General features: G+C 38.7%; 1 protein-coding gene across 6 annotated transcripts in view; it reads left to right on the top strand.

Moving 5' to 3' along the window:
* Window positions 1–1,652: 1,652 nt before the first annotated feature.
* Window positions 1,653–21,563, top strand: part of ANLN (anillin actin binding protein) — a 54,400-nt gene continuing 34,489 nt past the window's right edge. For 5 of the 6 annotated variants that reach the window (XM_043872505.1, XM_043872508.1, XM_043872506.1 and 2 more), the window contains exons 1-7: window positions 1,653–1,869; window positions 8,428–8,581; window positions 10,802–11,131; window positions 15,145–15,530; window positions 16,656–16,884; window positions 18,656–18,846; window positions 19,112–19,219. In XM_043872505.1, coding sequence (XP_043728440.1) covers window positions 1,852–1,869; window positions 8,428–8,581; window positions 10,802–11,131; window positions 15,145–15,530; window positions 16,656–16,884; window positions 18,656–18,846; window positions 19,112–19,219 — 1,416 coding nt within the window. In that variant the 5' untranslated portion in view covers window positions 1,653–1,851. The remainder of the gene's footprint in view (window positions 1,870–8,427; window positions 8,582–10,801; window positions 11,132–15,144; window positions 15,531–16,655; window positions 16,885–18,655; window positions 18,847–19,111; window positions 19,220–21,563) is intronic. The other variant, XM_043872509.1, reaches the window with a different exon arrangement.

Below are 21,563 nucleotides of genomic sequence, written 5' to 3'. Positions count from 1 at the left end.
TTTGATTGCTTTCAGTTTTTCACCTGATCGGCCTAACAACTCTGAGAAAGCCAGGGCAGCTTATTATTTTGGTTTTACAGATAAGAAAACCAAAATCCAAAGAGGCTAAATTGGAGGTTCTTAACCTGTGACCGGGCTTCCCTGGGGGCTCAGAGGGTAAAGCGTCTGCCTGCAACGCAGCAGACCCAGGTTCAATCCCTTGGTTGGGAAGATCCCCGGGAGAAGGAAATGGCAACCCACTCCAGTACTCTTGCCTGGAAAATCCCATGGATGGAGGAGCCTGATAGGTTACACTCCATGGGGTTGCAAAGAGTCGGACAGGACTGAGCGACTTCACAACCTGTGACCATGAACTTCATGGAATCATATCTTAAAATGCTTATGGTTGCAAGGGCATTTTTAAGCTTTAATTGTATTTTCAAAGGAGTCTATGATTCCCAAAAAGGTTTAAAAGATAATGAGTTAAATGATTTGCCGAAAGCCTAGGGTCACAAAGTCCTGGTGGAGTCAAGGCCCCAAGGAATTTCTTCTCATCCCATGCTCAGAATTCTTTCCATTACTACATACAGTACCACAATTCAAATTACAGATATTACTAGTGAAATACTTTTTATAATGTTCACTGACTTGCTAAGATAGAAACCTTATTAAATATACTGAAATTCTTACTTGGGAGTAATGGTTTTGGCCTGTTCAACTGTTGGGCAGCCATTCAGAAATCTACACAGTGTTGCGGATGAACAGGTCACAACCTGTTTGTCCTCTTTATAACAAGCCCTAATATAGACTTGCTAAATAAGGTATGAATCTGATACAGTATTATCAGTATTAACAGTATTATTATTATTATTAAAAAACGTTATTTTTCAATTCTCAATAAAGAATAGTCATGAGACCTAGCTATGAACCAGTGGTGGAGAGTAGACTATGAGCCGAGAATGGGATTTTCATTTCTCCAGGGCCAGTTACTTAAAGTGTTAGGGTCTCCCTTCTCTTACCTGTAAAAGAAAGAATAAAAGTGGGTAGCTTCTCAGCTCTAACTTTGCATGCAGTTTGATGGGCTTAAAATAAGAAGGACCGACAGGAGTTTTGTGTATAAGCATTAACAGGTCTGTTAAAGTTAACCTTATTTTCTCAGTGATAAAGGCCAGTGCCCAAGGCGGGTCACTGGTCATTAGCCACAAGTGTCTGGGGGCTCACCAGACCTGCGCCTCAAGAAGGCCAAGACTGAGTCCACCTTGGAGTGAAGCAGGAGCTGGCGAGCAGATGAACAGAAAGCTACGTAAGGTCAAAGGTCCAGTGGGATTCCAAACAGAAGGGCCCTTAATCCTAGATTTAGGAATGAAGGAAAGCAGGAACGCCCAGGCACAGGAGTGTGAAGGGATCTGCTTAAATAGGGTGGGGTGTGCGAGCGTTGGGGGTGGGGCTTTGAGCCAGGAGGCAGTTGATGCGCTGGAGCGCCGCACCTACGGCTGCATCCCCGCCGCCTGGGCCAGGCAGTCACTGAGCCGGCAGAGCCACCCTTGGGAACCTCGCAGAGCCACCCTTGGGAACCTCCCAGCCCCGGCGAGGCCACGTGATCTAGCGCCGGGGCAAGGAGAGGCGTGCCCCGCCCCCCGCCCCGCCCGTGCGCATGCGCGCGGGTCCGGGCGCTGAAATTCAAATTTGAACCGCCGCGACAGGCCGAGTCGGACTTCGGAGGCAGTGGGGAAGAGGAGAGGAGCTTGGGAGAGTTCCCCGCTACCCTCTTGTTTTCTTCAAGGGACACACTGAGCCGGCACTCACTTTTCTTTTTCTGAATTTGAACCACCGTTTTGGCCGTCTCGTAATCGACACGCGAAGTCTGGGGCGATGGACCCGTTTACCGAGGTGAGAAAACTTGCGGGCAGAGCCAGCCATGACGGCGCCCGCCGCCCACCCTCCCCTCCTACCCTCTGTCAACCTCCCGGCCCCGAGGCCGGAGAGCGCGTGCGCGCGCGTGCGCAGAGTGGGCGTGCGAGGGTCCAGCTTGGAGCTGCAGGGTGCGGCGGGTTCCCTCTTCTCTGTGGCTGTAATTCATCCGCGGTTTTCTTGTTCTTATCCTGCAGATGAAGCTCTGCGGGGGAAGTTTTTAGTCTGTCCTCAGTAGTAGTAGTGAAAAGACCTCCTGTCAGCCCCGGTTATTATACGCCCCTCTGGAGTGGATCCCTGGGTCTTCCAAGGGTGCGGTAGGGGCCTGACGAAACAGATCCCCTTGGAAGTAAAAGCCGGGATATTGCAGGGTGGAGTCGGGTGGCCGAGTGACTCAGTACTGTGTGTGCAGCCGCCGCCTGGAAATGGAATGGAATGCGGTTTGCGGGGTTCGTGTGATTCGCAGAGGAGCCGTGCGTTTAATTTGTTAGTCTCTCAGTCCTGTCCAAACTCTGCGACCCCGTGGTCTGTCCATGGAATTTTCCAGGCAAGAATACTGGAGTGGGTTGCCATTCCCTTCTCCACTCCATACATTTAAGAATGAAGTGAACGAAGTGACAGCAAAATCTTAAAATAAGCCGATGCCTGACACCATTGCATTCGTTCCTATGAAGTCAATAGTTCTCTTCAGTTTCTATTGGTTACCTAACTAGCAAAGAAGATTCATACCTGAGGTTGACACTAATTGAAAGGAAAATTGCTAGCCGAGTATGTTCAAGTCAAAATTTACAGCCCACGATTAAAAAAAAAAAAACAAACCTGTTTTGGGTGTGTTTATGGGGCATAACATTATAGCAGGACTTAACTCATCTTTTGTTCTTTGGAAATTAAATATGGATTAATTACATCATTACTGTGTCGTTTATTTGTCTAGCTTTGACTTTCGTTGCGAATGTACGTTGACACACTCAGGAATTTAGTGTGGCCAATTGTCCACTACTCTTTCTTCAAGGACAGTTCCTCTTTTTTTTACGGTGTTGTGCAAGTGTCAAACTGTTATTTTTTGAGTTGTTGCAAAGTGGGCCTAAAAATGTCTCTACACTAGATTGAAAAGCTTGAGTGGAGAATATTAATACCCCCCCCCTTTTTTTTTGAGATGTAGTTGCAAGTCTGTTTAAGATATTAAAAGTTGCAGCAATTAGAGTTTACTTGTATTCAAACACAACAGTATTTGTTTCCAAATTCTCAGTCATCTCAGGGATACACATCAATTTGTTAACCTTAAATATTATAACGGAAAAATCCTGAGCACATTTTTGTATTAGCTTTAGGGAATAGAGCTGGTGGTTCCCCATGTATTTTTCACTTACATTGAAATTAAAAAGGATATGTTATGTTACAACTTAAAATAGGATTCCTTAAAATAATAGCCCTTTCTGTTCTCAATATTTTATATTTCTAAGTAACTGACAAGAGCAAAGCATTTTGAAAGTTGGCTGAAAATTGCACTTCATTTTACTTAAAAATGTTATTCTGAAGCTAGTACAAATCTCAGTTGAAAAAAATTTTTATTTAAAAGTAACTTTTCATTTTAGAGTGCAGCTCAGAAATATGTGTGGTTTAGTGTGTGTGTTTTATATTTTGAGAAGTTAGACCGGTTGCAGTTGGAATCAACAGCTTTGACATCTTTTCCTTAATTGGGAGTGAGTGAACTATTTGAAATGGTTCCAAAGATTAGGTGCTTAATTATAGCATTCATAACATTTTTGTACAGTGAAGCTAACTGTTCCTCATCTGAAAAGAAAAGGAAATTGAAAGTCAGTTAAAATGACTTTCTCAGCTGGAGTTCCTTATCAGAACCATAGAATATAGAAAATTATTTGAGAGAAACTATTTTTCTCAGTTTTCCCAGAAGTGATTTTTTTTCTCAAAAGTGATTCTTAACCATGCCATTCTGTAGGCATAGGAGAGATGTTAATTCATTACATTAATGCCAGGGCCTTAAGGATTAATTCTTCTGGTAACTCTTGTTGAGAAAGGCTGTGCTGCGCTCAGTCGTGTCTGACTTTGCGACCCCATGGACTGTAGCTACAGCCATCCTCAACTCTTGTTTCCTCAGACAAGGCTGTTGTGCAGTGGTTCCCCTCCCTGTTGTCACTGGTGCTGTCTGGCTCACTTTCTGTCTTCCTGCCTGTTCTACCTGGCAAACTTTGTTTTGACCTCCAGCTCACAGTTTGATTCCCCTTCTTCAGAGAGGAGGTCACCTTTCACAATACACATCTCACCTGCATTTATATGTACCTGTTGAACATGTTTTCTGTTAGAATGTAAGCTTCCTGAAGGTAGGAGATTATTCAGAGATATTTCTGAATATCTTTTGCTTGATGTTCAAGCACAATCCAATAACGGTCTGCTGAATTGATATGAAAGAGAACCATTCATTGTAAACTGTTTTACAGACAAATAATTAAATAAAGCAGTAACTGTTAGAACATTTGAGCAATATTCTTTTCTTGTAGGAAATCTCAAGTATAATGCATCCATTGCCCAGCAACATGTGGCCATATTGTTTTACTGTATCTGCCTCTAATCCTCCTCACTGAATTATTTGGAAGCAAATTCTAGAAGGCATATAATTTTCTACATAAATACATAGGTATTCATCACTGAACACTAAAGACTTTTAAAAAAATCATAATTCTATTATCACACCTAAAAAATAAACAACCGTTCCTTAAAATCGTCAAACATTGTCAGTGTCCAGCTTTTCCTAAGTGTCTCATGATTTTGCAGTCTGAATCAGCATCTAGACAGAATCCACAGGACTATGTGTTCCTGATGTTCTTCATGGACCAACCAGAGATAAAGAAAGAATCTATCTTGATTTATGGATAAGCTAGCAGTTAAGGCACATGTTTATTATAATGATCAGCTAATAGCATTAAAAAGTTAAGGTTGATCATATGAATTTGGTTAGTTCTACTGATGATAAGTTTTTCAAAGAACAATTGGATTTAGTCAAACTATAGTTTTTAGCAAAGCAGTTAAGAGTCCAGACTCTGGAGCCTGTTTCTTAATCTTGCCTTGCTACTCGTCAGCTGTGTGACCTATGGCTTGTTATTGAAGCCCTACCTGAATTTTTTCATCTCTAAAACAGTAGTAAAAACAGAGTTTCAACAAATCATATTTGAAAATGAAATGAGTTAGTGTCTGCTGACACTGAAAGTACTTGAAGTCCTGTCTAAGCACTAGTGGTTGTTGTACTTGTTTCTTGCTGTGCTTAGTCACTCAGCCATATTCGACTGTTTGTGACCCCATGGGCTGTAGCCCACCCGGCCCCTCAGTCCATGGGGTTTTTCAGGCAAGAAATACTGGAGTGGGCTACCATTTCTTTCTCCAGGGGATCTTGCAGACCCAGGGATCCAACCTGTGTCTCCTGCATTGCAGGCAGATTCTTTATCCATTGAACTATCTGGGAAGTTCTTTTTGTACTTGTTGTTAGGTAGATTTAAAGCCATAAACTTATTGCTCATAATGTCAATATTAGCGTTTTAGTCTGAAGATCTGCTGATGGTGATGGTCACCCCAGGTTAGCATAGGAAATCCACAGCTAGTTGTGTCAAGTCAGAACTTTCCATGTAGGAACTTTAAAAGAGAAAAAGCTACAATTAAAATATATAAAACATTTTTTTCTTGTGATGTTAATTGACAAACATGCTATCACTGTTTTGGATAGAGTTTCTTTAATTTTCCAGAATTAAGTGAACTCTCTATGATGACCAGGGAAGGAATGCTTCTAGAACATTTTGAAAATAATAAGTTGTTATTGAGTCTGCTTTGTTTAAGAAGGTAGGAAATCAGTAATATCTCCCAGAAAAAAATTCTGTCAGAAATGGTTTGAGGGATGTGGGGCAGAAATTGCTTAAGGACTCTACACTTCAGTTATTTTAGATCCCTTCATGTGGAGTATCTTATTTCCTGATTGTTAGTAATTGCATTGTTTTATTTTCTTTTAATGCCTTTATTATTTGAAGAAGGAGGTGTGATATTTGAAGGAATGTACCTTATAAATAAAAAAAGCACTTAAATTCCTGATACACTATTATAAGGAAGGGTAACTTACATTTATTTAGCTGTTGACTTTATGCATTTTAGATATATCACTTCTTTTGTATTAATAATCTTTGGTATTTATAAGTTTTATATTACAGATTAGGGAACTTTTTTGCTTATCTAATTTGTTTTAATCTTGAAATTTTTGAATCTACTGTAACAGTAGAACACTTTGTGTATGTTTGAATTGCAAAACCTCATTCTTTTGACCCATTGCGCATAGTAACTGAAAATATACTGACTCATAAGTATTCTAACTGACCAGAATGGAATGTGGGTGTGTCCATGAATGAACATATTTAGGCTAGTTTTGTATCTTGGGAATGATGTGTTTTATTGTGGGGAAAATTATCAGACATATATGAATTTGTATAATACTGTCACTTTTGAGTTTGTTGAAGACCTTAAAGGATAAAGGTTTTGTGTTTTGGAAGGCATTTGGCTCATAAATTACTCTTTCAGTGACATAGCATTTAGATTTAGTGTTAACTTCTTTCAATGTGAAATCATCCCTAAGATAAGCTCATGCTTGTTTTTCATATTCAGAGAGACTTAAAAAATGATTATTCTGTCTTAATTAAGCAGTTAAAAAGGTCAGGTGGAGTTAAATTCCTTAGTCTGCAATAATTACTTTATCTGTGTTTGCAGGGCAGTGTATACTCCAGCCAGTAATCTGCATGCCTTCTCTGGTTGTGTTCAAAGAAAATAAATTCTTTTACAGGGTTTTGTGTTTGTTATACTATATTGATTCCAATAGGAGAATGTTTTGGGGTTTGGAAAGAGTCATATTCATGATTCTATGGAATACTAAGATTTCAACTTAAAACTGTTTTATTGTATATGGATATTTAATTAAAACATGAAAATATTTAGGTTGATTTCTCTTAGGAAGGATCTTATGTTTTCAAAGGACTATTAAGTCAGTTATCTCTTGCTGTTTACCATCATCCCAAGTCTTGGTGGCTGTATTAGTTTTGCTGCTATAAAAAATTACTACAGATTTGCTAGCTTAACATCATACATGTTATCTTTGGTAGGTCAGAAGTCTGTTGGGTTTTGCTGGGTTCAGATCAAGGTGTTATCAGGATTGTATTTCTTTTTGAGGATTTGGGGACACCTGTTTCCTCGCCTTGTTTAGCTGATAGAGGCCCCCTGCTTTTTTTGGCTTGCAGCCCCCTTACTCCATCCTCAGTGCCCCCAATTCCATCACTCTGACCTCTGCTTCCCTTGTCACATCTTCTCTGACTCTGACCTTCCAGGCTTCTCTTCCCTTGTAAGGACCGTTGCAATTACATTGTGCTTAGTCAGTCAGTCGTGTCTGACTCTTTGCAACCCCAGGGACTGTAGCCTGCCAGGCTCCTCTGTCCATGGGAATTCTCCAGGCAAGAATACTGGAAAGGTTTGCCTCCTCCAGGGGATCTTCCCAACCCAGGGATCGAACCCAGGTCTCCTGCATTGCAGGCGGATTCTTTACCCTCTGAGCCACCAGGGAAACCCAAGAATACTGGAATGGGTAGCCCGTCTCTTCTCCAGGTGAGAACTTCCCGACCTAGGAATCAACCTGGGGTCTCCAGCTTTGCGGGCAGATTCTTTACCAGCTGAGCTACCAAGAAGGTCCTGCGATTACATTGGGCCCACCTAGAAAATCCAGATAATCGCTGCATTTCAATGTCATTAATTTAATCACATAAGTAAAGTCCCTTTTGCCATGTAAGGTAACATATAGGTTCACAGGATTAGGGTAATGAACAACTTTAGGAAACCGTTATTCTGCCTACCATCGTGGTTAAAACAACCACCATGTTATTTCCCATGACTCAGTGGCTTAGCATTTGGGCTCAGCTGAGCTGGACTTCTGGTGTCCCCTGGGATCATACAGAAGTCTGCAGTCATATAGAAATTTCTGGGACTGGATGGTCTAAAATGGTCTTCCTCCCAGGTCTGGTGGTTGATGCTGGCTGTCAGCTGGGCCATGTGTCTAGCAGGCTTAACCTGGGCCTCTTCACAGGAAGACAGTGTTCCAAGAGAGTGAGAACAGAAACTGCAAGACCTCTTGAGCCCTGGGATTGGAAGTCACATACACAGTATCACTTCTGCCATGTTTTAACAGTCAAAGTGAATCATAAAGCCAGCCTGATCAAATACCTTTTGAGGGAAGCAGAAAAAAATCTGGCCATTTAAAATCTCATGCAATGAACTTAACACATTTCATTCCCCCTTTAATGGTCATATTATATCTAATCAAATTTTGACATGACAGTGCTCATTTGGTAAATCTTGACTTAATTACTGAGAATTTGACTTTTGAAATGTATTTAACTGTTATTATACATGTCTGATGACAGTGATTTGAGAAGTTATCTGAAATTTTGTGAACCTTTGACTAAACTTATGCTTTAATGCTCTGGTGTATTGTATATGTAGAAACTGCTTGAGCGAACCCGTGCCAGACGAGAGAATCTTCAGAGGAAAATGGCTGAGCGACCCATCCCAGCAGCAAGGTCTCTGACTCACGCCAAGCGGATCAGGGAGCCACTTTCAGAAGCAAGTAACCAGCAGCCCCTATCTGGTGGCAAAGGTAATAGGCTTTGTGGGGAAAAGTAAAATTTGCAGTTTTCAAAATGCAAATAAGTGCCAAACACTTTATTGTTCCTGCGGAAGACCAAGGTCTTTGGGAGACAAATGTAATAGCCTCCAGGGGAAATATCAACCTTTTATTGTATTCCAGGCCTGTTATATTAGGCCTGGAACCTATCAAGCCAGAGCAGAATTTCTAACAAATATTTCAGATTAACTGGTTGAGCTTTATTTTCCTCATTCCAAAATATTGTTAATCCTCTAAGGGAAGTATTCTACGGGAGCAGTGGAGCATTGACACTGGCCATAGTGTTGAGTTTCTCTTCCCCTCTTACGTGAACAGGGCAACAAAAGGCAGGCCTGCCTGCAGATGCTTGAAATATCATGAGTCTTTTCATCCTCTGTCTGCTGAACCGTGTCTCTCAGGCTGGGCACAAAATATAGGTTGTTAATCTACAGAACTACTGAAATTAAATAGAAACAAAATTAACCACCAACACCCCCACCCACCCCAAGAGGGGCTTCCTTGGTGGCTCAGTGGTAAAGAATCCTTTTGCCAATGCAGTAGACGTGGGTTCGATCCCTGGGTCGGGAATATCCCTTGGAAAAGGAAATGGCAACCCACTCTAGTATTCTTGCCTGGAGAATCCCATGGACAGAGGAGCTTGGCAGGCTATCGTCTTATGGGGTCACAAAGAGTCGGACACAATATAGCAACTAAAACAAACAACAACTCCTGCAACAAACTCAAATGCACCTGGAAAGTTTCTTATTCTTTCCTAAATCCTGACATCCTCAAACTTATATCAGTCAGCTGGTTTAATCTTTTGGAATAATCTGGAGATGATAATATTCTTTAGTAGACATTTAAAATGCACATAGAAAAAGAGTATTACAGAGGGCAAAACCAATATTACAAAAGAGATGAGGGCATAGTGCTGGTTCCTTACTATTTTGTAAGCTAACCATAGAATGAGAATTTCTCTTTGTATGTTAATACATTTTGAAGGGAAGGAATACCATGTATATTACATGGGAAAACAGAGATCTAGCTCTAGTCTAGGATCTCTTCACTGTGGCACAGCTTTATGCAATCAGATATTGAGTACTATGTACTTGAAAACTAGTGGTTAGAACTGTATTTTGATGCTTAAATGGAAATATTTACTGTTTCGTATAAGAAATGTAAACTTAAAGCATTCTATATTTTCAGGTAGTGAAGCATGTTAAATAGGAACACTTCCAAAAAATGATTAGATAAGTTCATTTAAAATATACCCTTAAGTGAGTTGTAGAAGATTGGAAAGATTCATGATGTATTATTTACTTAGATTGATATTTATGAGGGCAATCATGACTTCCCACTAATGATACTTCAGTTACTGCCAGAACAAGAACACTTGGTTAGACAGCCAGTGAAACTGACCTCAAAGGGAATTTACATTCTTACTTTTAAAGGATTAGTTTTATAGGAGGTATAGTAGAACTCACTCTTGGGTAAAAATTATATTCCTTTTGTTTGGATAGTTCCTTTTTCTTTTAGGACTTTTTAATTCGTTTCATAGGTGTTCATGGAGGTTTTTTTTTTTTTTTTCCATGGAGGTTTTAAGTGTAAAATGTTAAACACTTGCGTTGATGAATTTGCTTGGTACTGGTCAGATAATTCAGTCAGTCTTTTGGTTCTCTGCCTCCTAAACCTCAAGCCAGGTACCCTTCTACTCTTGTTTACTGTTCATGAAAAATTGTTTTTAAAAGCAGAAAGCTTGTTTTTACCCTTAGCTCAGGTGTTAAGCTCATGTTAAGCAGGTAACTCGATTTCTCTGGACTTGATTTTTCTTATTTAAAAATGTGGTAACTGGACTGTATGATCTTTAAAATCCCTTAGAACATTTGCTTTGCTTATTCTGTGTGCATACGTTTTATTTCCTAGTGTCTGAAGACCACAGAGAACATTATACATAAATCTTGAAGATGTTATTTGAAGATTTTTTTCATTAAGGTTTTTTTAAACTGTTAAATTATATGCAAGCTTAAACAGAAATCTCTCATATCAGATTTCCAAGTTACTGAAAGAAAGTAGAATTTTACATATTTCTTCTTGTGAATTAAATCATTTAAAGGAACAGAGAGAATAGTGTTTTATTCATTTGTACCTACCATTAAAGTTTTTTCATGCCGTGCAAAATTACAGAACTTTTAATTTTTGTCCTATTTAACCTAGAGAAATCTTGCACAAAACCATCACCATCCAAAAAACGCTGTTCTGACAACACTGAAGTAGAAGTTTCTGACTTGGAAAATGAAAAGCCAGTTGAGTCAGCATCTGCAAAACCTTGTTCTCCGAGGCCTGTGTCCCCTCAGGCTCAGCCACAGATGCCTCAGACACCTGCTGCTGTCAGTGACTCCTTGGCTGCCCCAGCCTCAGCACCACAGCTGGGTGTGAGGAGCGGGCCGAACTCAAGACTGGGAGCAGCTGCAGCCTCCTCAGTCAGAACACGAATGCAAAAGCTGGCTGAGCAGCGACGCTGTTGGGATAGTGATGATGTGACAGGTATGCACTCTTGTGGACCGTGTGGTCCTTAATCTGTTTCAGTGCAATTCAACTTGATAGGTTAAAAATTTCATGTATCAGTTAACACAGGAACGGTAAGTGCTTTTGATCTATGTCCTGAGTATCCATTGCTTGCTAATGGTTTATATATCATTATATATTTATCGGGTGTGTTCTCGCTGAAGTAAACGATGATGAGGTTCTTAGACTGGTTCACAAAACCTTGATCTTATAAAGGAACTATCTTATATTTGCAATGAAAACACTAAAGGATAAACTGTACTCTTGGCATTATCAACCTTGCTGACCTTCAGTTCTATATTCAAGAAATCCTGTTTCATGGATTCACTGAATAAACCTGAGTGACTAAGGTATGCAATGCTGTTCATAGGGGAAAAAGAAAATTTCAAAAAATATTTATCGAACACCTGCAAAGCATGTGATCATGCTAAGGTGCTGGAGACAGATAAAGTGACCTGACCTTGTATTTCATGGGCCCGTAATCTGATGGAGAGCTTATCTCTTACCTTATTACGAAAACGCCTTGGGATGACTTACAAAAATGAGTGTGCATGCTCAGTAGTGTCTGACTCTTTGCAACCCCATGGACTGTAGCCCACCAGGCTCCTCTGTTCGTGGGATCTTTCTGGCAAGAATACTGAAGTGGGTTGCCATTCCCTCCTCCTAGGGATCTTCCCCACCCAGGGAGGAGGAAACGCAAACCTGACTTATGCATTTCATGGGCCTGTAATCTGATGGAGAGCTTATCTCCTACCTTGTTACGAAAAACGCCTTGGGGTGACTTACAAAAATACCTATGTTAAAAATGGGAAAAATGAGAAAAATCAATGTGAAGAGAAGGAAAAACAAAGTGAAGGGTAAAGTTAGTTTACTAGATATAGGCCTTAAGGTCCTCCTCACTTCCTAGAGATGGTTTTGAACTCACTGGCAGCTGATGCAGAGAGATGAAACACTGTTAGTTACATGATAGTGTTTATAAAATGAAAGAAACAGAGTCATGGTTGGTGCTAAGACCTGAGAGAATGTTCCTCTGTGGGCCCTAAAGATATTTTTGTAGGAGCTAGCGAAGGTGTAAGTTTTCTCAGGGTATGCAGACAGCTGGCTTCTGGCTCAGTTCAGTAGAAGCAGTGCCGAAGTGAGCCAGCCCAGTGTAAGTGGACAGTCCATGGTGACTAAGCCTTATCCAAGGAAGCTTTGGCTTTCAAATATTATAGGAGAGGAGACTGAGTTCAAAGAGGCTAAGACACCTGCCCACAGTCAGTGCTAAAATGCAAACCCTAGGAGTTTGACTTTAGGGTTCAACTTTTATGTCCTGTCCGATGTTTGTGGGTGTGTAATGGGGGTGCTGATACTCTATGCTGTCAGTTACACCTATTGATTTTAGTAGTGGATGGGGCTAACCATGCTGCTTTTAGTATGTCTGAGGAAACCAGTTAATGTGACCGAACAGAAAGATGTCCCATTCTATTTTGTAGGAAATATTTACGGGCAGCAGAGTGCAGATTTTCCTTTCAGAAAAAAGAAAAAGAGTTGTGATCTAATACTTGATCAGAAGAACAATCAAGGCCCTAAGCATTTTTAGGAGAAACTGTTGCCTCTGTGATCTTGAATATTTTGAAAGCAAATATTAACAAATGCCTACCTCAGTCTTGAAAATAAATCTCCTTAAGGCATCATAGCTCGTCTAATTTTAACCATTGAAACTTATAAGGTGTTTGTGAGGAATGATTTAGTGAGTGCTATTCAAGACTGTGGCTATGTGCCAGTTAAAGGTTTGAGGAATAATAAAGTATAATTTATCTGAAGCCTTTCTTTCTGATGGAGAATAGAAGAGTGAGGGGTTTATTAAGTCCATTTCTAAAGCATGACAGTAAAACTGTCATCTGTTTAGAAGACAGTGCGTAGTCTAAGGAAAATGATAAAGGTATGCAAAAAAGTATTGTAGGGAAGATGGTGGTCAGGGAAGCTTTTCTGGAGGAGACAGAGGCAATTAACCTGGACTTTGAACGGCAGCTGGCTTCAGGCAGTAGCGATATTCTAGGCAGAAGCAACAGAACATATATATTAATAAAAAGCACGGAGGTATCATAAACACAGTATGTGTATAAAGAGTAGGCATTCTGGTGTACAATTCATATGGTTTAAAAGCAAGAGATAAATTCAAAGAAAGCAGCAGGGTCCATAGCATTTGGAATTTAATCAGAAGATGATGGGGAGGTACTGAGAATTTAGATAGGCAAATGCTTTAGAAAGATCACTCTGGCGTCTGAATTGAGGAGAGATAGAAGAGGGTAGAGATTTGAAACAAGAAGATCAGTTAAAACATTAATATTATGATTCAGGCATAATGATGAAGGCCCATGAAAGTAAAGAGGCTGCATTTGAGAGATTTAGGAGAAAGAATCTGTGGGACCTAATGACCAGGTGGTGGATGGAAGGGAAAAGGGAGGAAGAGGCATGATAAGGAGGAATGTGTTTGAAGCAGTTTCAACATCAGACATATTTGAGGTGCATGTGGGATAGTCAGATGGAGGTGGTTGGTAGTTAGAAGGAGACCATGAAGGATAGGCTGCAAAGACAGAACTAGTAGAGGGTGATGTCACATATGGAAATACAAGGACTGCCAAGTGTGTAGGCATTGGTGAAAATACCAAACGCAACCTGAGTGCAGCTATGTATGCAGAAGTCAGATCGAAGTGAGTTGAGTGGTGAGTGAATTTAGTGCAGGGAAAAAGGGACAGTAGCTAAAAGCTGGTGTATGTTGATGAGAGGATGATTGGTTTTTAGCTTCAAGATGAGAGAGAATTGAGCATATTAATGTGTAGAAAACAAAGTTTGTAGAGAGGAAGAAGTGGTTATTTGGAGCAAGATCCCTGGGAAGGTTTAAGAGGAGTAGAATTGAGAATTCAGGCAGATGTATAAGCCTTGGACAGTAGGAGGGATATCTGTTCTGTTGATGGAATTTGTGGAATGGGAAGTGCCATGAACTTTGCCGTATATGCTCTTTATGCATACATACCTTTCGTGGTTAAGTATTGCTTGCTGCGGCTGCTGCTACGTCACTTCAGTCGTGTCTGACTCTGTGCAACCCCATAGATGGCAGCCCATCAGGCTCCCCCGTCCCTGGGATTCTCCAGGCAAGAACACTGGAGTGGGTTGCCATTTCCTCCTCCAATGCAGGAAAGTGAAAAGTAAAAGTGAAGTCGCTCAGTCATGTCCAACTCTTAGCGATCCCATGGACTGCAGCCCCTTAGGCTCCTCCATCCATGGGATTTTCCAGGCAAGAATTCTGGAGTAGGTTGCCATTGCCTTCTCTAAGTATTGCTTATTTGAGATTTTTTTCCAAATGAAGTAACTGTGCAGAAAAATATTAGTCTAACCCTGTGCTATTGGTAGTGGATATGGTATGGTATTGGTATTGGATATGATATTGTGCTATTGTTATTGGATATGGTATGATATCCAATATGGTATTGGATATGGTATTCAATACCATAAACATGAGTCATATGTCGCTTTTAAATTTAAATTAATTAAAATGAAATAAAGTTTCTTATTGCTCTTATCACAGTTCAAGTGCTCACTAGCCACAGTGGCTAGTTGTACTGTATTAGACGGCATGGATATAGAACATCTCCATCATTGCAGAAAGTTCTATTGTATAGCACCAGCCTAGCACATCCTAAAAACAAGTATGTTGACTATGTAATCTTAATTTGTGCAGTGTTATGACATCATTAATTAATCCTAAAAATATAACCTAAATGTATGGTGTTTTATAGATTTCATAATCTATCAAATAATTGAAAAACTAAATAACAAAGTATTTCTTTTTAAATTTGAGTTAAGTATCTGATTTGAAAATATATTGTCAAATTTAAGCAGTTTGGTAGTTTCATGTGTATTAGAAAAGCTTTTTTTTGTTGTTTGGAGTGATCCCTTTATTACATATACATATAGCTCATGGACTTTAACTTTCAAAAAATTTTCAGATGATATACCTGAAAGCTCACCCATCTCAGCAATGCCATCAAAGGAAAAGGCTCCCTCCCCTCCCAAACCATCCCTTTCAGATGCCTCAGCAACTCCAGTTGGGAGAAGGGGCCGACTGGCCAACCTTGCTGCAACTATTTGCTCCTGGGAAGATGATGTAAAAACCTCATCTGCAAAGCAAAACAGTGTGCAAGAACAGCCTGGTACCACTTGTTTATCCAAATTTTCCTCTGCAAGTGGAGCATCTGCTAGGATCAATAGCAGCAGTGTTAAGCAGGAAGCTACATGCTGTTCCCAAAGGGATGGTGATGCCTCTTTGAATAAAGCCTCATCCTCCAGTGCTGTGGGTGCATCTTTGATTAACGTTGCAATTTCTAGCCCTGGGGTAAGTAAATATAATTTTGGTATTTGGAAACATTTTTGTTTGTTGTTATGAGTAATAATTTATATTATGTATATATATGTCTGTAGGTATGTGTTTTATAACATTTATATAGGATGTTTATGTATTTTTAGAGTATTTCATAGAAAGTAAAAATAATAAATTTGATATTCTGACCCAAGTTATCAGTTAACAACTAAATTACACAAATTTAATGTGCTTCCAAAGTATGTACTTTTGAATGATGGAGCCTCTTCTTACTCATCACGAGAGCCTGAAAATTACTTTCTCTATTAAAATGCTTTGTGTATGTGTATAGATACAAGAAAGACATCAATTATTTCTGAAAGCTAGTAGCTGTAGTTACCTCCAGAAGGCAGTTGTCAAGGGTGGGTATGATGCTTTCACTGATATCCTTTTGATATCCTTTTGCTGTCCTTTGGAAGATTACCCTGCCCATGTGTTATCTCAATGGTTTTTAAAAATAATATGAAGAAACCAAAAACGAAAAAAAAAAAGTGTTTCTTAGTGTTATCTTTAAGTGTAGAGCTAGGTTTTGGAATTAGACCTGCATTCAATCCCAGCCCTGCCATATAATTAGAAGTGTGACTTTGGAGAAGTTACTTAATTTTGCAAAAGTATTTTTCCATTTGTAAAATGGGAAAGAAAAGGTTATGGAAGGATTATATGAGATGCTGTTCATAAAGCACTTAGTATGGTACTTGGCACATAGTAAGTAGTATTTATAATTCACCTTTAAGTACATGATACATGATTTAATTAAAATACAAATATATATGTATTTGACCTAATATAGTTAACGTTCATAAGGGTGCTAGTGTGATAATAGAAAAGAAATTGTTTTTTGAAATAGTGACCCTCTCCCTTGTACTAAATTACCCATCAGAGTATTATGTACACTAAACTACATAATTTGAATAATCACATTTTCTAAGTTAATTTTTTTCAAACCTTTCAAATTAATTTGATCTATTAGAAAGCAAGAAATTTTTTTTCATGAGTTTACAAAAAGACTATCAAGCATATAGGATTTGAATTGTTTTGTTGTAGAAATATCTTCAACTATTGTGAGTGTTGTTATTTACCCTAAGTATTATCATATTTCAGAAAGCTACTTCTTCCCCAGTGAAATCTTCTACAACATCCATCACCAGTGCTAAAAATTGTAAGGTACAAAATCCTGAACTACTTCAAAAAACCTCTGTTAGTCCTCTGAAAACAGAAGTATCAAAACCAGTTGAGAAGTCAGCTGTATCCCGTACAGTTCCACCCAAGGAAGAATTAAACAGAGAAATTCGTCTGCAGTCTCAACCTAAGGACAAATCTGCAACACCAGGTTACATATTTTAAAAAAATTTAAAGTACTGCTGAGTATTTTCAGGGTGTCAGTTCTAAGCATTTTAAACATCCAATTGTGAATGTTACAGTGTTGGTTTGCCAGGGCAAATGCCTGAATGCATCAAGTGAGATTTCTTCAAAGTCAACTTTAATTGAGTGAATGAATATTCATTATTGTAGATTAGCCCAGTTACTGGTAAAATAGTTTAACTTGTTACATTTTAACAGTTTAAGCATGTTTTTTTTTCCCTAGAATGACCATGCTAGATACTTTCTTCTATACCTAAAAATCACATTTTAAGGATATAATGCAGAAACGTTCTTATAACCAAGTGTGCAGAGCAGTGCATCTCAAGCTGCACTATGACACATGCCTAGTAGCAAAGGGAAGAGAATATGCATACAGATGACTCCACTCTCATTAAATTTATATGTGTGTGTAATGTACGTGAATATATACATAAGAAAATTCAGTTTTTCTATAGTAAATGGAAGCTCCAGGAAGTTCATATTTGTCTTCTGGTGACTTATACTTCTGGTATACCCGCATCTGGTTGAGAAACACAGGACTAAAAATTATGGCTCAAACATATGGTAATATAGTTTACTTAGAACTATATTCTTTTTCATTAGAACTGCTCTTTGTATTAATTCTAAATTTTAACTTCTTAAAAATACAATATCTCCAGAAACAATAGTTCATCATAAAAGAGAAGTATACCAAGATGAGAGTGGGGAATCCATTAGTTACAGGATAAGTAGAATCCAGCAGTCAGTTTCCAGATGAGCCAAAATGAGAAACAATAGCAAAATCCCCATGTGAAATTGGACTATGACTCCCAATATTCTAAAGACTTACGGCATAGATAAGAATGACATAAATAAGAAGTATTCTTGGGAAGTCTCTGCTGATGCATTGGTTAGGACTTGTTGCTTTCACTGCTATCATGGGTCAAATTCTGCCCTTCACTTGCTTTTGCAAATAAAGTTTTATTGGAACACAGCCACACCCATTTACTGTCTGTGGCTGCTTTCATGCTTCAGTGCAGGATTGAGTGGTTGTGACAATGGCCATGTGGCCTGCAGAGCCCAAAATATTTACTCTCTGGCTGCTTATGGGAAAATGTTTAACAGGTCCTTTTATGTAGTACAACCCTAGCATTGTTATAATGGAAGTGATATATAGTACATTTGTATTTTAAATGTATTTCATACTATTTAAAATAAATACTAAGACTTGGTAAAATCAAGACATACTTTAATAAACTAAATTATCCTTAATTATCATTTTTTAAAAAGAAAAAGGATTTAATCACTGAATTTTCATGTTATACTTCCTAAAAGCAAAATAAATAAATAAATTGGGCTGTAGAGATATTAGTAGTTGGGTTATCATGGCCAGGATACTTGGTGTTTAGGGCATATCATTAGTGCACATACAATCAATTTCCAATTATTTAGGTTCTGATTAAGTAGTTTAAGCATTTTCTAATCCCCTCTGTCCTCTCACTGTACCTTTAAGAATTTTTTTTGTGTTTTTTAAAGTATTAAATCCTATAAAACAAATTTTAGGATATAAAACTAAATAGTATGGTTAAAAAAGTATTTTTAAGTTTTTTGAACTATTTTTGTACTGTTTTCTTTCTGAATGAATATTCTTAGTAGAATCAAAGCATTTTGGAGCTGAACTGGATTTTAGAACATTTCTCATAGAAATCATAATTGTTATTTATTCTGAGTAGCCTCTAAAATGTGTGTATTTTCTTTAGGAGGATCAGGAATTAAGCCTTTTCTGGAACGCTTTGGAGAGCGTTGTCAAGAACATAGCAAAGAAAGTCCAGCTCGTAGCACACCACATAGGACTCCCATTATCACTCCGAATACAAAGGCCATACAAGAAAGATTATTCAGGCAAAACGCGTCTTCATCTACTACTCATCTAGCACAGCAACTCAAGCAGGTATATCTTACTGCGTTTAACATTCATTACATAGCCTCAGCATAGGACCTAGACGTCAAATTCTGATGCTAGTCTTTTTGACTGAGATAAGTAGCATCTTGATTCTTTGTATCACTTATTTCAAATTAAAAGTGTTGTTGTCTTATATTCCATGTGTATTATGAATTTTTTAATCTTAAAAATGAAGAGAAGCAAAGTTAGTAGTATTTGGATATTATTAAACATACTTGGCTCTTGTGTAAAATAGAGATTTTGATGGTTTTAGGAACGTCAAAAAGAACTAGCATGTCTTCGTAGCCGATTTGACAAGGGCAATTTATGGAGTGCAGAAAAAGGCGAAAACTCAAAAAACAAACAACTAGAAACCAAACAGGTAACATAAACAAGAACTGGGATTTAACTTGTAGTTCTGTATTGTAGAACAATTCTCTATACACTTTCTTATTCTGATTAACTATGCCACTTTCTGTTCATAAACTCTTTAAATGTTCATACCAACTCGGCTTTTCTCTTGTGATATTTTGCCGTTTAATGGAACTTCTAACCATGTTTCGGAGAAGGCAATGGCAACCCACTCCAGTACTCTTGCCTGGAAAGTCCCATGGGCGGAGGAGCCTGGTAGGCTGCAGTCCATGGGGTCCCGAAGAGTCGGACACGGCTGAGCGACTTCAGTTTCACTTTTCACTTTCATGCATTGGAGGAGGAAATGGCAGCCCACTCCAGTGTTCTTGCCTGGAGAATCTCAGGGACCAGGGAGCCTGGTGGGCTGCCATCTGTGGGGTTGCACAGAGTTGGACATGACTGAAGCGACTTAGCAGCAACAGCAGCAGCTAACCATGTTTATGATGACCTACTTAAAATCAAATTTAAAAAGAATTCTCGTCATTCAACTGATTTCAGATTCCTTTTAACATTCTATTTAGATGTTGATTTTCAAATGTTTCTCAGAATCTACTTTTATCATTAATGATTATATATCTCTCCTCAAATTATCATACATTTATACTATGTATACATTTATACATTTATTTGGTGACCTTTTAGTCACCAAATGCCTCCTAGATATCTTTTTGCTCATATTGTTCTATGTGCTAAGTCGCTTCAGTCGTATCCGACTCTTTGTGAGCCCGTGAACTGTAGCCCACCAGGCTCCTCTGTCCGTGGGATTCTCCAGGCAAGAATACTGGAGTGGGTTGCCATGCCCTCCTCCAGGGGCTCTTCCTGACCCAGGGATTGAACCCGCGTCTCTATGTCTCCTGCATTGGCAGGCAGGTTCTTTACCATCAGTGCCACTTGGGAAGCCTCTTACCCATACTACTTCTCATAGTATAATTTCATTGATAAGCCCTCAACAAAATTCCTACTGTGTTAAACTCTCTTCTATTTCATCTACATGCCTATTGTGTACAAAAATACTATGTTAGGAGATGTATATATGTATATATATTACTTATAATTTTATCAAAATATGATTGACATACAGCACTGTATAAGTTTAAGGTATTCAGCATAATGACTTACATTATGAAATGATGATCACAATAAATTTAGTGAATCTCCGTCATCTCATAGATATAAAATTAAAGAAAGAGAAAAAAACATATTTTCCTTGTGATGTGAACTCTTAGGATTTACTCTTTCATATTTAATTTAACAGTAGTGTTAATTATGTTAATCATGTTGTACATTATATCTCTAGTACTCATTTGTCTTATAACTGGAAGTTTGTACCTTTTGACCACCTTCACCTAATTCCACATCTCCCTCCCACCTCCTCTGGTAACCACAAAGCTGATTTTTTTTCTATGAATTTGTTTGGTTTCTGAAGTATAATTGACCTACAGCACTATGCTAGTTCCCACACAATATAGTGATTTGTTATTTCTATAGATTACAAAATGGTCATTATGATAAGTCTAGTTACTCTTTGTCACCAAACAAAGATATTACATTATTATTGACTGTATTCCCCGTGCTATACATTTCATCCCTGTGACTCATTTATTTTGTAACTGAAAGTTTGTACATCTTAATTTCCCTGTGTTAGGTTACATTTTTAAGCTGAAAATAATAGAGTTACATTTAACATGGGTACCAGTAGAAATAGAATAATACATTTAACCATATTCTTTGAGAAGGATCTATTTGATTTTATTTTTTGCCAGTTCCCTTGCTTAACAAATCATGCTTCCCAATCATGCTTCTGATCTTGATCTTTTTTTTTTTTGTCTCACTTGTCCTGGAACATCTCTTTCCCATCCTCATATCTAGCTTCAGCCAATCACAGAAATGCTTATAATGCTTGGCTGTGCTGCCCTCACCCCTCTCCTGAGCTCTAGTCGAGCTTTGGTTGACTGGAAGAGCTCTCTTCGCTGGAGTATCTTCCCCATGTAGTCTCTGTCTTCACTTACGGCTTTATTGTTTACTTCCTCATCTAAAACAATCTGGTAGTTCTTCCTTGGCTCCTTCCTTTTGTTAGTGTCTTTCTTCCCACTGGCCTCTAGCACATATTATGCATAAATACATACACATCTAGTGGTATGTTTTCTAAATATGTTGCCAGGCTGCCTTGTCCTCTATATTTTCCTCTGCCATTGCCTTACTCATTACTATACCCTTGCATGAGCACCTTGCTTTTAATCTGGCTACTCTCTAGTCCACTGCTAACCCACTGCTGCCAGAAAAATATTTCTAAGAGGCAGATAAGCGTGTATTCC

The sequence above is a fragment of the Cervus elaphus genome, chromosome 18, assembly GCF_910594005.1.
Source record: "Cervus elaphus chromosome 18, mCerEla1.1, whole genome shotgun sequence".
NCBI classification, from domain to species: domain Eukaryota; kingdom Metazoa; phylum Chordata; class Mammalia; order Artiodactyla; family Cervidae; genus Cervus; species Cervus elaphus.
The sequence above is the reverse complement of the archived record's forward strand: the minus strand, read 5'-3'. Positions and strand labels throughout refer to the sequence as shown.